Below are 15,138 nucleotides of genomic sequence, written 5' to 3' on the forward strand. Positions count from 1 at the left end.
TGACTTCAGAGCTGCAGAGTGAACACACAGCTCTCAGGAGACCCAGAAGTGAGACAACTGGAAGCTCTCCTGCCTCAACTTCCAGCTGCATCCACAATGTCCCAACGGTGGCAGACAACAGGCAGATCCCCGGGCTGGGAATGAGCCTTTGCTGAACTCACAGCACAACCTGAGCACATGAAGCCTTTCAAAATTCACCTTTAGAGGCAAAGCAAAGCAAACCACACTTGTTTTCTTGCTCCAGTCTCCTCTTCCTCTGGCATTTTGGGGAAATAAGTTGGATAAGTAACCCACGCTACACCCTAAAATATAATGTACAAGAGCCCAAAAGGCTGTTCAAGGGGAAGAATGATTTCCATTCAAATCACACCCCCCTTCCCAGCCTGTAGCTCAGCACAATTATGCCCAAATCACACAAGTGTTAATGAACTACCACACAAAGGCCATTTCCACTACAAGGCAATTACTTGTTTTTGTTTTTTTTTAATTCAAAGAAAAAAAAATGGTATTTTAATAAATACTGCAGAAACATTAACCAAACATACAAAGTGACTTCAACAATTTAAAAAAAAAAAAGTAATGAATGTCCTGCTTTATGACAGTTATAACTTATTTTTTTCCACAATATTTAAATACAGAAAGAAGCACTTACCAGCTATTTTGTAATACTGCCCTAAGAGCACTGTTGCATCAGTTAAAAGCTTATTATGGTGGCAAAAACGTCTTTTAGTGGGAAATAACCAGAATGGGAGTGTTTTTTGTTTTTTTTTTTCTTCTTTTCTCTGCTGAAACAAAGTGCCAGGAACACACACACAGAACTGAGTTTTAATTAAGAGTTAATAATCATGGCAAACCCTTCACCTTTGCACAAGTGAACGCAGCTTTTAACACTTCAAAAATGAAGCATCACCCTCGGGAATGAAATGCTTGTCCTCCACAAGCAGCAACCACACTGGGCAGAGCTTAAGAGTCTCCTTCTTTTGAGAGAAGTTTAGTGGGTCAGGGAGTTGCAAACACACTTTAAAAAGGCTGATTTATTCAGTGGAACAACATTAAGCCAAAAGGAATTTGCCTCAACCGGTTCCCCCGTGTTCCATGACTGGTGTCTGGATACTTGTGGGTTCATTTGAAAGACTAAGGGCAGCATCCAGTTCCCACTGGGGACCTCTTAAGGCCTCACAGTTCTTCAGACCCCATTTCCTCATCCATCTGCAGCAGGAGATGGCTGCTCTCCCCCCCCCAATTGAAGAGCATCACCAAAGATGCCCTGGCTCTGCTGGCTCATTTGCAGATTTTTTTGGGGGGGGTTCCTTTTGCAACCACATCCCAGAACAGCCCTTCTCTGCAGGGTTTATCCCGGGATCCCTCCCAGCTTTCCAGCTCCTGCCAGGAGCACAGGAGGCTGGGGGGCTTCTTCCCCAGGTGGGCAGTAAGGCTTTAGGGAATTCTCCTGGTTGTAAAACCAAGGATCATTAGTCAATCCTAGCTCTTAGCACCTTGCACTGGGACCTACAGCGACGTACCCACACACAACACCACGACTGGAGGCCACTGCCACCCGACGCCACGACCACAGAGAGGAACAGCGAGCCAGAGTCCTGCAAGGGGGGCAGGAGCTGTGCCCCCACGCCCCCAAAATTCCATCCATTTCCACCTAGAATGCTGGGAATCCTCCAACAGGTGTCTTCATCCCCAGTGTGGATCACACAGAACTCCAGACTCTTCCCACACAGCGTTTTCCTCCAGGTGACACACGAGCCTCGGAATCCTCTCCATTTTCACAATGAGCTACTGAAAAAAAATTAGATCATATCCTTTGGAAAACCAACTAGAAGGTCACAGGGGTAAGTTCCTTAATGAGAAGGGCACGTTAACAACGTCTTCATTAAAAAAAAAAAAACCCCAAACATTAAAGTATTATTTTAATGAAATCAAAGTGGCAGCATCCAGGAGCAGAGCGTTAATAAAAAGAAACGAGCACTGTCCACCACATCTCTCCTTTGCAGTGTTGTTTTCCCATTCACTCTTCTCTCAGCAACATTCAAACATTTTGTTTCCCTTTTATTCTTTTTTTGGCATTTTCTTCAACGTGTCATTTCCTGATGCCACCTCAAGAGCCTTTTTTTTTTTTTCTTCTAAGCACAGTCTCACCCACCAGGCGAAGTCTCCATTAAAGCCCCTCATTAAAACACCACGTGGCTTCTGTACTTCATCGAGCCTCCAACCCCCTCCTGGACGTTCTCCTCCTCCTCCAGGGAAAAAAATCCAAAGGTCCTTCACATCACTGTGCAACTCTTTGCTTTGTCCTTTCTCAAGTCCGTGGCCACTGTGGACAGTTCTGGCCTGCCGGGCATGTGTGAGATTCGCTTTGTCGCCCTCTGCGATTTGTTCCGTTTCACGTTTTTGTTTGTTTTGTTCACACAAGCCAAGGTGGCGACGTGAAAAATGTCCCTGACGCTGTTTTCCGACTGCAGGGCTGAGCATTCGATGTACGTGGCTGCTCCAATCTGCTTGGCCATATTTGCACCCTGAGGGGAAACACAAAAAAAAAACCCAAAAAACAACATGCGATCAATACTAAGGTTCTGAGGGAGCCAAAGCAAAGCTCATAATTACTTTGCAGAGTTTTTTATTTTTTTTATTTTTTTTTTGGTGAAAACCAAAGCCAAATCCCCAGCAGCTAATTTTGCAAAATAAACAGTTTGGCTTCCCAGGATGAGTTGAACAAGTGTCCAACCATTTAGACAGAAACTGGAAGAGGAGAGAAACTCTTGCAAACAAGTGCAAAAAGCCTAAAGAGTCTTAGTCTAGCCTATTTAGCACTTTCCCCTTAATTTGCCTATTTAGCACTTTCACCTTTAGCAATATCACCTTAACATGGGATCAATACTAAGATTTGGAGGGAGCCAAAGCAAAGCTCATAATTCCTTTTCAGTGCTGAGGTTTTTTTTTGGTGAAAACCAAAGCTAAACCTCCAGCAGCTAATTTTGCAAAATAAACAGTTTTGCTTCCCAGGATGAGCTGAACAAGTATCCAACCATTTAGACAGAAACTGGAAGATCAGAGAAACTCAGTGACTTCCAAACAAGAGCAAAAAGCCTAAAGAGTCTTAGTGGGGCCTCTTTAGCAGTTTCACCTCAGCTTGAATCCATGAATTACATGCTCCTGGAAAAGGTCTGGAGCTGGCAGCTCCCAGATTTAAGCCTATCTCCAAGGAAAAAAATGGATTCTGGGCCTTAAGGAATAACCAGCTGCCCCTGTTAAAGCAAAGTTCATGGGGAAATGTGCTGTGGGCTGTTGGCTCAGGGATGGTTCTATCAACATCTAACCAGGGAATAGGGAAAAGATGGAAAAAAAGGACATTAGGGGTTAGAGGAGCCCTTCTTTTTTGAGTCTGAGGGCACTAAAAGTCAAAGCAGGGATGTTTGTTCCAGCAGCACAAAGAAAACAACACGTGACACCCACAGATGACAATGACCCAATATCCTGTTGTGGATTTTGCTCCTGGGACACAATACAGCATTATGTGAAAAAATGGAGTTGTCTCAGTGGAATTTTACTTCTGGGGGATGAATCTTTGGTGAAGTTATGAAACCCAACCACATCCTTGACGTGCCACTCCTCACATATTCGTGGGCACGAGCTGGTCCAACCCCTCCTCTTTGTTCTTGGCCAGGCTGATGGCACCAACCTCATCAGATCCAGTTGTCAATCCTCACTGTTTACCCTGCAGTGATGCAGCCACTTTATCAATTTGAAGTGGGAGTGGCTGATAAAGGAGTATTGGCTTGCAGGACAAGCCCTCCCCACAGTCAAACACCTCAGCTCCTACCAACCCACGCCGTGGAGCCTCGGCAGTGTTTGCTCAGGTGTAGCTCAGTGGAAGTGGGTAACACACAGGAGGAGGGTGTCACCACCAGGCCTTTATCCTCCCAGTGCTTCCTTATGAACTCCAGAGGAATGGGAAAGCCCCACTAAGCTCTCTGATCCCATGTTGACTCAGCCAGGGGAGGGAATTTAAGATTAAGCCGTGTCTCGACCCCGGAGGACCCAGCGCAGGAGTGCTGGGTTTGTTTCGTGCCACCAGGAATTTGGCAGCCACAAAATACACCAAACACTGCTCAGTCCAAGCTTTTGCTTACAAAGACTAGAGAGGAAATTATGGGCTTCCCTGGAACACATACAATTTTCCCTTTGGATGCCAAGGAGTAGCTCCTGGCTCAGCCCTTGGTCTTCAGCTGACTCCTTTTCCTCAGGGGTACAGGCTGAGCTGTGAGTCCAGGGGTGAATCCACCTCCAGGGGAAAAATTCCACCTGCCAGCAGATTTTTGATCACTCCCTGATCACTCAAGGGGTGAGACTGGGTGATTTTACTGAAGTACTGCAATTTCTCAATTTAAACATGCTGCAGGAGCAGCAGTAGCAATCCCTTATTAGGAGCTGTTGGTTTGGGAATCTCAGATCGTGAATAAAACATCAAAAACTGGTTGATAGCACAGGATAAAGACACTGAAGTGGCTTCTGGAGGTACCACTCTCCCTCCTACAGGGTGGATCTGTCACCACCACTGTGATTCAGCTGCAGTGATCACACACATGTGAGTAATAAAGGCAAGTTGACCTCAGAGCCCAGTTTTCCCATTCCTGCTTTCCCACGACCTGATTCCTTTCCCTTTCACACCTCGATTTTTCTGTCCTCTAATAGCTCCAGACTTCTCACTTCCCCAGCAGCTCAGAACACTTCCAAGAATTAAGGTGCTTTCTGGCTTTGCTGCCACCTTCAGAGGGGCTATGAGGTGCCTTCCCAGGTATTTTAAGGTAACAAGATTTTAAAAGGGACAGATTAGATGCAAACACCTGTTGTGATGACAAGTCAAATGAATGCCATTCAAACCTAAGACATTTTGGGCAATTTTCCCAATCTGTCAGTAAATAAGATGTGTCAGCTCTCAGTTCCTTTTTGGTGTCCTCAGGAGCAGAATGAGTTAAGTTTATTTACAATTCATTTAAAAATCTCTTTGCAACCAGTAAGGCTACAATCTTATGGTGTTTAAAGCTATGGTGTGTTGTGGGGCTGCAGGATTTCCTGCTGCATCCAATCTGTGGGCAGGCTTTGCCTTTGCTCATCCCTTTCGAATTCACCTCCTAGAGCACATCTGCCTTCCAGGATGTCAACAAGGGGGGAGAAATTGTTCCTAAAGATGGCTACAGTGACAGAAAAGGGGTTTATCTTCCACCCTTCAGTCCAAGGAAGGCTGTGGCACACACCTGGTCGTAGGACACGGGGGTCTGCCTGTGGTTGGAGAGCTCCACCAGCGTGGTGACATCCGTGCGCAGATCCGACTTGCAGCCCACCAAGAGCATCTTGGTGTTGGGGCAAAACTCCTGGATTTCACCTTTCCACTGTAAAATTAAGTTGTTGTTATAAGCCAGGTGGTTAAATGTTTAAATCCACAAGCAGCAATAGGTACAAGATGAAGTTTAATAAGCCATGACATCCCACACAGAAATATTATCTTGTAATTGTTTTGCCTTGGAGCTGATTTCTGAAGGCATCAGCTCCAGCACAACCCAGTCAGGGATGAAATCTTAGTATCTCACACACTCATTCATTCCACTGACTTACTAAGCAAGAGGAAATGAGATTATTTACCTACATGAGTAAAGGTTTGCAGCCCTGTAGCTTCTCACACCCAGCCAGAGATATTTGATATCTGCTGTCGCCACGTTCAGTGGGTCCTCAAGACAGAGCTACCACAAAATAAGCACTGCTAAATATTGGCTCAGGGCTAAATCCTCACACCTAGAACTGGACAAATCTGTCTAAGGTTCAACCTGTGAACCATCAAAATGCCCTTCAGACAGAACTTGTGATAGATCCCTTGTTTTCCTCCCTCTCTACAAAGTCATTCTGAGAACACAAGAGAGCCAAAAATTCAGCAGAAGGTTGTGAACAGATGAGAATCCCTAATAGGTTAAAAACACAAGAAAGTCAAAAATTTCACAGCATAACCTGATCAGATGATAATCCCTAAAATCTAAGGTTATAATTTGGGTTTAAAAGCATATTAAGAAAAACTTACACAATGAGGCGACCTTATAGTAACCAACATTATCAGAGAGAATAAAAACACAGTTCTGGATGGTTCTTGGCACAGTTTGTAGCTGAGAGAGTAGTTTTTGAGCATTTTCTGTAGGCTATTCAGAGCATTGTATGCCACTTTATCCCAGTGAGACAAGAACCACTGGCCCCAACTACAGAAAAAAGAGGAACTTCAGGTCATTAAGCCTTAAAAAACAGTGCAAAGTTGAGTCATGCTCAGCAAGGGGAGCACCAGGACCACCTTGAACACAGAGCCTGATTATCAAAATTCAATGTTTTCCCTCATGGAAAGTCTGGCTCTGAATCTTGGGTCACTGAGATTGTATTTCCATGCCACTGCTTGGTCTGCTGGTGGCTTCCAGAGGCACTTGTCACTGGCTGAGGAATTATGTAAAGCCATGGCAGGAGTCCAAACCCTTGGCTGGCACGTTTTAACCACCTGTACAACATGGCCAAGTTTCTCAATCCTGTCTCTCACAGGAGCATCACGTGAGAGACAATTCCTTGCTGCACCTCACACCACCCTCAGCAACTCCCTGCTGTCTAAGGGCTGAGGAATGAGAATTTCCTTCAGCCCCCAACATCCATTAGCAGAGCTTTTGTTTCCAATTAATTCACCCCTTTCAAACAAACAGGGCTGGAATTCCAGCCCTGCAAAGCACTGCAACGAAGTGAAGTTTCCAGTGGAGGAACAGCAGCACTGATTTAAAGAGGAGAAAACACCTCAAACAGTTCTATGCTCAAATGTTTCCCAAAACTTGCCTTTTTTAGGACACTGTCCAGAGTTTCTGGCCTACTGATGTCAAAGCAGATCAGGACAGCATCAGAATCTGGGTAGGAGAGGGGACGGACGTTGTCATAATAAGGAGACCCTGCAGGGAAACAAACAACGTTTTTATTAGTTTATATTTTATTTTCTGCACTTACTCGAGCTTATTCAGAAAGTTTAGAGAAGTTTTCAGTTAAATTCTTTAACAGCACCCAGCTGGTTTTTTCTCCAACAGAACAGTATTCCCCAAACATTCATCATTGTTCATTTTCCCCACTTTCCTACTGTTTCTCACCTCCAAAAGCAGCAGCTTTCCCAAGTAATTCAGAGTGATGGCACCCCAGTGATCCAGCTCCCACCAAAAGCCTCCCAACAACAAGGAGAGGGAAACAGGGTCAGCCTAAGTTTAAGTCCCAGCATTAACCTGCAGGGATTTGACTTGGGAGAACAAATCCTTGAACTCCAAAGGGCTTTCTCAAAGGAGATTTGCCACACTTGTGCTTCCATGGAAAAACAAAAACCACACAAAAAGCTTTGAAATTCAGCAGTTTTGATTTGCCTAACAGTTAATTTAAAACAAACAGCTCCAAGGGCAAAAAAGCCTCGTTAGTTGTCATGGATATTGGGAATTTTTAGATGAAATTCTTGCTTCCACTTAAAGCATTTATTGCAGGAGTCCAGCAGGAAGGAATCCCAGTCCTGCAGGCAGGCAAGTTGTCTGTCACAAAAAGCCTCATTAATCTGTAAACCAATAAATGCTTGCAATAAATGTTTATGTTTAGCCCATAAACCGGATTTTTATCAAGGAGATCAAAGCTAATTTAGTGATCTGGGGGAACAGATGCAGGCACAATATTGTACTTTGGGCATGTTTTACTTGCAGAGCTGGGAAGGGCTTTCTTTGAGAATGCTCAGGATGTGCAGAGCTACAAATACATCAGAAATGTCATTTTAATCAGCTGGTGAATCTGGCAACAGGTTTGGGGAAATAAAATCTTCCTTTTTTTTCCCTAAGAAAGAGGAAGCCAGCATCTGGTTTGACCTGAAGTCTGCTGTGCTTCACCACCTGAGGAGAACTTATTTCTGATTTAAAAAGGTGCTTAAACCAGTTAAGTGGCTCAACAGAGCAAGAGCTTGGGCTTTAAAATGCATGCCTGAAACTTAAAACTCATAACACGCCCTTATTTCTGTATTTTTATTTTTTTTTCTCACGAGCCTCCAACCCAGCACAGGACACACTCAACAAAACCACAGCTTTTGGGGAGTTATCAGCTAATTATGCCACCAATTTCCCAGCTCTCTGGGACTAATTGGCTGGAAGGCCTCAGAGGCTGAGGGATTAGGGAAATTCTTTGAGTTTTTAAGTGACAGGCCGTTGCACAAGGCAGAGCAGGGGATGGTGTGAACAGTATGACTTCAGTTGGGCAGCTTCTGCAGCACGGAAAGGAGTCAAGAATCCCAGGAATGTTGTTTTTGAAGTGAAGGGTAACACATGGGGAATGAAGCCTTACCAAACTAGGTAGCAGAAGGTAATTTGTTGCACGAGGCTGTTTTATTCAAATGCTCATCTTCATAAATGATGTCAAGCTGACAAAGAGGCAGCTGTCAAGAACTGCTCTTCACACCACAGTTAACTGAATTCAGCACTAAATGACATGGTGGGGACAACTCTGAGGGAGGTGACCCGTAGTAAACTACTCACTGGAGCTCAGCTCCGCTCCCAGGGACTATCAATGAGCATGTTCCCTACTAATTACTCCCCAGCTATCTCCAGCACTGCTATTACAGCTCCATCCTGCAGCCCCAGGGCCAAGTTATTCCTCCTGGAGCCCCAGGGGCCAAGGGATGTGCCCTGGACAGAGGAACTGCAGGACAATGTGCCATAAACTGGCCAAAGCCCAGCCCATCTCCCCGCTGAGCTCCAGCATGTGAGGGCAGGATGGAAGAGCTTTAATGCCAAGTGGTTGCTGGCTGGAAAGGAGGCTCAAAAAAAAAAGCCTCACCCAGAAACTAATTCCTCAGACACATACCTATCTCCTCACTCAGCAGGCTCCAGGGATACAACACACCATATATGTCCACCAGCTCGTATTTATGTATACACAGAGTCACCACCTCCAGCCCTGAGACTCCTTCCCACCCCGTCAGCTGGAGCTTTGAGGGTTTTGCTCCTCAGCTTTTCCCTCTGGAGCTCTCCTGGTAAAGATGCTGAGCTGGGATAAATGTATTTTTCAAGGCCAAGAGGAATATCCAACACCTTTTCTCTGGCAGAACAAACAGGAACCGTTTAAACTACTCGGGCTGCGGGATCCACAAAGGAAATTTCCTGCTCCCATTCAGCAGCAATAACTGAGCCTTTATTGCTGTGCAAATAAAGAGGGGCTGCAGCTCTCACTGTGCAGGCCTATTCAGGCTGGCATTTCATCCCAGAGAAACCCTCAGAAGGCAGGAATGCCAGGAATGAGGCTCACTCAAGTCTGAACAGACAACTCCAGCTCGCTCTTTTTCATGTTGAGTTTGCAGAGTTGAAGCCCTGCCAACCCTCGAAAACAGAAGGAAAATGCAGGGCTGGAGCAGTGGTATTTGTGGAGGAAAAAATAGAAAAATCAGCCTATTTGTTTTTGGGATCCTGCTCCTACAAAATAAAACATTTTTGGCGAGGACAACACGGGTGATTTTTCAGTTTTAGCAAGGAATTGCTGATAGTTCATCTCCCTCTGTGCTGGGAGTCTATTCCAACTGCAACCCTCCTTTTTTTATTTGTTTGGCAGCTTAAATAATTTAAGGTAAAATACTTGAAACATTAAGAACGATCTACTCTTGAACCCTTAGATTTGGTGCAAAGTCCAACATAAATTCAGCTTTTAAACTGAAATCAAACCCCTCCCCAGCAATGTTGGTCTAGAGTAGATACTCTAGACATTCAAGCTTAGGCTTACATGTTGCTATCTTAATAAATAATAGAATTATATCGTTACTAGCTAGAGAATACTGAATTTTTTGGTGGTTTAGCACTGCTCTAAGGTGCTAAATCAGGGAGAGCTGTTTGCCTGGAGGATCCAAAGCCACCAGCAGCTGCAAGCAGGAGGTTCAGCCCCACGTCCCACCACTTGCCCGTGGGCCTTGAGGCAAGTGATGCTCAGTAACAGGCAAGACTTTCCTATTTCCACACCACCAGGCTTCAGGTCTTTGTAGCCTTTTGGAGTCCAGTCAAGTGAAAGAACAACAGATGAGCAGCAGCATTTTCACTCCCAAACCCTTGGGCTCACTTAATTATCAGCTCCAGAGAAAACACATCAAACACACAGTGGCTGCTCCAAGGAGCTGATTCACTGCTGCTGGTTTTCCTCCTTCCAAAAAAACTTGGCTGGTCTGGAGTTCAGGTGATTTTTCTGGGCTACCACAGAACCTGTGATCTCACAAAATCCAGGGCATCTTCAGCGTTCTCATCAAAGAAAACAGGACTTTGGGAGGTGATTTGATTTTAATTCCAATTAAAATTAAAAACAAAAATAAAAAATAAGAAAACTAGTTACTGTTACTCTGCCATTAAAATAAGAAAATCACATGGTTCAACTTCCAAGTGGAACTGGAAGGCAAAGGAAGAAACTGGACATTTCCTTTAAAGTGGTTACTGCCAGGGAACTTTGGGAATTAGGAACTTTAATTCCTCTAAGTTTCAGTCTCGGGAAAGAGAGACAGCACAAACTTCATAATTAATATTCTGCTTCTCTATGGACACTGAGTACATTGTATACATCCAAATCCCAGCAAAGCCAACTTGACTTAAAGCTCCAAGGCCCTTCTGGATTTAATTACCTGCTAATCCCCAGCAGTGCCCAAGTATTTCTGGCCCTGTTGTGAATTATTTTATTGGAGTATCCAGTGCAGTTTCCACGGTTCAAGCAATAAAAAAAGCCCTAAAATACATTTTAGGGAGACCCAGGTATGAATACCTAATTAATGTATGTGATTCCTATGCCACAGCTGCTGTTGTCCAAGCAAGAAATATAAATATCACTTTCAATGGAAAGAGCCAAAAAACTTGGTAATTAGATTAGACCATGACAGATAAAGATAGATAACTAATAGAGAAGTGTTCCACTACTGTGCAAGTACAAAATGAAGCTTTAACCTGGAGAAATTCTAACATTGTACCTCCCAAAACAAGCCCACAGCTCCCAAACAGCTCCAAACTACCACATGTTACCACAGAGTGGAATAATTTATGGTGCAGGGAGATTGCAACCAGACATTCCTGCTTTGAGAGGAGGCTTGGTAGTCCAAAACCCAATTGAAATTCGAGTTGGCAAGTGCTTCCCTTAATGCTGTGGCTAATTTAAATCCTTCTAATGACTTGCAGAACTAGACAGTACCAGAAAACATTTGAATAATGAACCTTCCCATTCCACTCTTTACTTGTAAGAGTGTGTTGTGTCTTGGATATGCCCATAGGAATATGAGACAACAGCTTCCCCATAAACTGCCAGTCAGCTCTAAACTTTCCTATCAGCTGCATGACTCCTAAACTTTGTACCTAAGGGTCCTCTAGTAAAAAACACATTGTTATTATACAATAAAGAATTATAAACAGCAGGGCCCGTTCTCACCCTGACACGAGACTGTTTTAACCCACAGCTGGAAGTCAAGTATATCCTTCCAAAGGATTCACTGCAAAACCCAATTTTAATTCAAGGAAGGGAATAAAAGGTAAAGCAGCCTGTTAGATGCTCCCAGTTGGAAAAGAGTTAAAGAAAAGATGGACAATAAGCACTTGAAAGTATCTGCAATGTATTGCAATCAAATACCATCTTTCCCCCTCTTTCAAGAGATCCTGAAGCACCTCACCCTGACTCCAGCCAGGTTGCAATGGCCATGATCTTCCATTAGCACTTGGCAGTCAATCAGTCGTATTTTTAAGTTAATTAGACCTAGCCCTGCTTCAAAAACGTCATTCAGACACATATTCTAATTCAGTAGAGGACCAGGACAAAGACTTGTAAAAATTAAATTACCAAGACTTGAAGATAGTGCTAAAACACTATCTTATCTCCTGCTGGCTCTTATCTGCTGATGTGATTTTGCTCTGGGTTAATGGGTTTGGGGACTGCTGCTTCCTGCAGATGGTGAGAAGGGATGTTTATGGAGACAAAATTCCCCATCCAGACTCCTACAGGCAAAGGATCCACTCAGCAACACTTTATAAGACCAAGGATTGGCTTCTTTAAATATTTCCTCTTAGTTTTTGGATGCCAGACAAATGACCCACTTGATCTCAAGCTTCTGACTCAACCAAATTTTCTGTTAGTTCAGGACAGTCCCAAGAGGACAAAAGGCTGCCAAGGTGTTCCTTCCACTGCATTTGCCTTTTGAAGTGCTATGGAATATTTCATTACATGGGTGTCTCCAGCCTTGGACATCCAGATCCCAAACCTTCCCATGGTCAAACAGCTTCACCTGTGTATTTTAATAGCTAAAGATAAAATTTTCCAAAATAACCATTAATTTTTAATAAGCCCTCATTCCACGGTTAAAGCCAGCTTAGTAATGAGGATGAAAGCTCCAACCAGACACACTCTGGAAGTCTGCAAGTCTCACTTGGCAGAAGATGAAGAAGAAAAAATCAGCTCAGAGCCACGCTGATACTGGCTGTGGGCTGAGACTGCCTTTTCCCAGTAATCGTGTTGCAAGAATTTGGAATCATTTCCTCAAGAGCACGAGGAAAGCCAACCCGCCTCCTGAACTCCTTTTTTTAAAAGAGGGATTAACATTTTCATTTCTGGTAAGAGAGCTGCTGTCACATTTAGCAGAAATTGCTGCCTCCAAATTCAGCATTAACGAGCCATCGCCACGGGCTGCCTGAAGAAGAAAGGGGGTTGTGTGTCCTGGCAGGTTCCTCCAGGGTTTTTTTTCCTCAATCAGTTCTGTGGATAATGATGCTCCCACACCTCTGTTAATGGTTCATGGTGTCACTCACCCCTGGACACCTGAGAGTTCTCAGTTATCCAGAGCAGAGACACCCTGGCTGCCCACGCTCCTCTGCAGCAAGTTTGGGGTGCATCCTCACCCCCCTGGCTCTAAGCTCAGTCCAAATTATCAAGATCTAGGAGAGTTCATGTCTTAACATGTCTTAACATGTCGACTGAGATAGCCAAGCACTAAAAACCTCAACCTTTCAGCCAGTTTTTGGCATGGGCACTGAAGATGCAACTGGATAAACGAAGAGGACCTTCAGCATTTATTTCATTATGTAGAAGAGGATGGTTCCTTCTGCATCTTAGAGGAACAGGGATAACAGAGGAACGGGGGATAATGGCTAAAGGCTTTCCCTAAAAAAGCCTTTCCTGCCCTTAAAGACTCTCTAAAACATCGTGGGAGAAAAAAAAAAAAAAAGTCCTGTATTTTGTAAAACACCAAGTAGGCATTAAGGAGGCCACAAGGAGCTCCGAGGCGAGCTGATGTCATTTACCATCACCGTAAAAACACCTTTTCACTCTCCTGCGAGGGTTTCCAGGCAGCAGCGGAGCGAAGGTGCCGCCGGAGCTGCCCGGCTGAGCTCGCCGCAGGCAGGTGAGGACACAAACCCCTGCAATGCTGACGAATCGTCCACACCCTCAGCCAAGTATGTCCTTAAAGTACATCCCGGATTTTTTTTTTTTTTATATATATAAAAAAGCCCCCAGGAGCAGCTGGATGCGGAGCGGGCGAGGGGCTGCGGGAGCTGCGGATCCCCCCCCAGGTTCCCGGGATGCGAAGGGAGCGCTCACCCGAGGTGTCCCAGAGGCTGAGCTCGATGCGCTGCGTGTCGATCTCGAAGCTCGCCGTGTAGTTCTCGAACACGGTGGGGACGTAGCTCTGCCGGGAGACAGCGCAGGGTCAGACCGCCGGCATGGACCGACCCCAACCCCGATCCCATCCCGGTTCCAACCCCAAGCCCGCTGCCGCCCCTCTCACCTCGGGGAAGCAGTCCTTGGCGAAGACGTGGAGCAGCGCGGTCTTCCCGCACTGGCTGTCCCCCACCACCACGATCTTGCACTTCACGTTCTGGTTGGGATCCATCACCGCCTTGCTCGATAACTTCTGGCTCGCTCTTCTTTCCTTCATTGATCTCCCCTTAGTCCCTCGGCCGGCCACGACAGGAGAGGAAAAAAAAAAAAAAAACCAAAAAACCAACCCACGCACAATACGGTTTCCTCGCAAAAAAAAAAAAAAAAAAAAAAAAAAGGTAAAAATAATTTAAAAAAAGTGCCGAGCTGGAGGTGGCAGAGCCGCGGAGGCGCCGCCGCCGCTGCTCCCGCCCGTCCGCCCGCCGGTCCCGCGCTCACTGCTTTGTCCCCCCGCCGCACGCCCCCATTTATAGCCTCGCGCCCGCCAATCACCGCCCGCCGCCCGCGCGGGCCACGCCCCCCTCCGCCGCGCGCCGGCGGAGCACAGCGCCCCCTGGGGGAGCCGCGCGGCGGGGCAGCCCCTCGGCCAGGGGAGGGCGGCGTGAGGGCGGCGCGGCGCCCCGGGCAGCGGCGGGACAATAAAGGGCGTTTTCGTGGCGTTCTTTTTAAATTTTAGACAGGCCGTCCCTATATGTCAGCGCTACGATTGGGAATCTGCGGTATGTGGGGCTGTGTGGCCTCCAGAGGGGCGGACAGGTGGTCCAGGGTCCCTCAGGGTGGTCCAGTCCCTCAGGCTGGGATGAGGAGGGATGAGAGAAGAGACGTGAGGAGAGATGATGAGAACCGAGGGGGAATGAGGAGAACTGAGGAGGGGTAAGAGCTGAGACATGAGGAGAACCAAGGAGAGCTGAAAAGAACTGAGGAGGGCTGAGGAGACACGAGGAGGACCAAGGAGAGATGAGAAGAACTGAGGAGGGCTGAGGAGACACGAGGAGGGCTGAGGAGATATGAGGAGGACTGAAAAAGGCTGAGAAGGTCTGAGGGGAGCTGAGAAGGGCTGAGGAGAGTTGAGGAGGGCTGAAAAGGGCTGAGGAGAATTGAGGAGAGATGAGGAAACGTGAAGAGGCTGAGGAGAGATGAAAAATGCTGAGGAGGGATGAGGAGGGCTGAAAAAGGCTGAGGAAGGCTGAAAAAAGCTGAGGAGGGCTGAGGGATGCTGAGGAGGGCTGAGCAGAGCCCCTGGGATCAGGAGAGCCGCCCACCTTCAGCCTGGACTGCCCCGCAGGGCTGGCTCAGCAGGGTGGTGCTCGTGATGGTGGGCGAAGGGGCTTTTCCCCCAAAATATGGTCACAAGGAGCATGTCGGGATCTCACAGAAGTG

General features: G+C 46.1%; 1 protein-coding gene across 1 annotated transcript; it reads right to left on the reverse strand.

Annotated features, from left to right (window-relative positions):
- Window positions 1-470: 470 nt before the first annotated feature.
- On the reverse strand, window positions 471-14,202 carry RND3 (Rho family GTPase 3). The gene is made up of 5 exons (XM_064661680.1): window positions 13,826-14,202; window positions 13,639-13,726; window positions 6,865-6,974; window positions 5,268-5,402; window positions 471-2,528 (listed from the first exon to the last, which is right to left on the reverse strand). Exons 1-5 carry the CDS (start codon window positions 13,973-13,975, stop codon window positions 2,277-2,279), a joined length of 735 nt encoding a protein of 244 aa, XP_064517750.1. The 5' UTR covers window positions 13,976-14,202; the 3' UTR covers window positions 471-2,276.
- Window positions 14,203-15,138: the final 936 nt, after the last annotated feature.

This window comes from Pseudopipra pipra, chromosome 7 (assembly GCF_036250125.1).
Source record: "Pseudopipra pipra isolate bDixPip1 chromosome 7, bDixPip1.hap1, whole genome shotgun sequence".
Classification (NCBI taxonomy): Eukaryota; Metazoa; Chordata; class Aves; order Passeriformes; family Pipridae; genus Pseudopipra; species Pseudopipra pipra.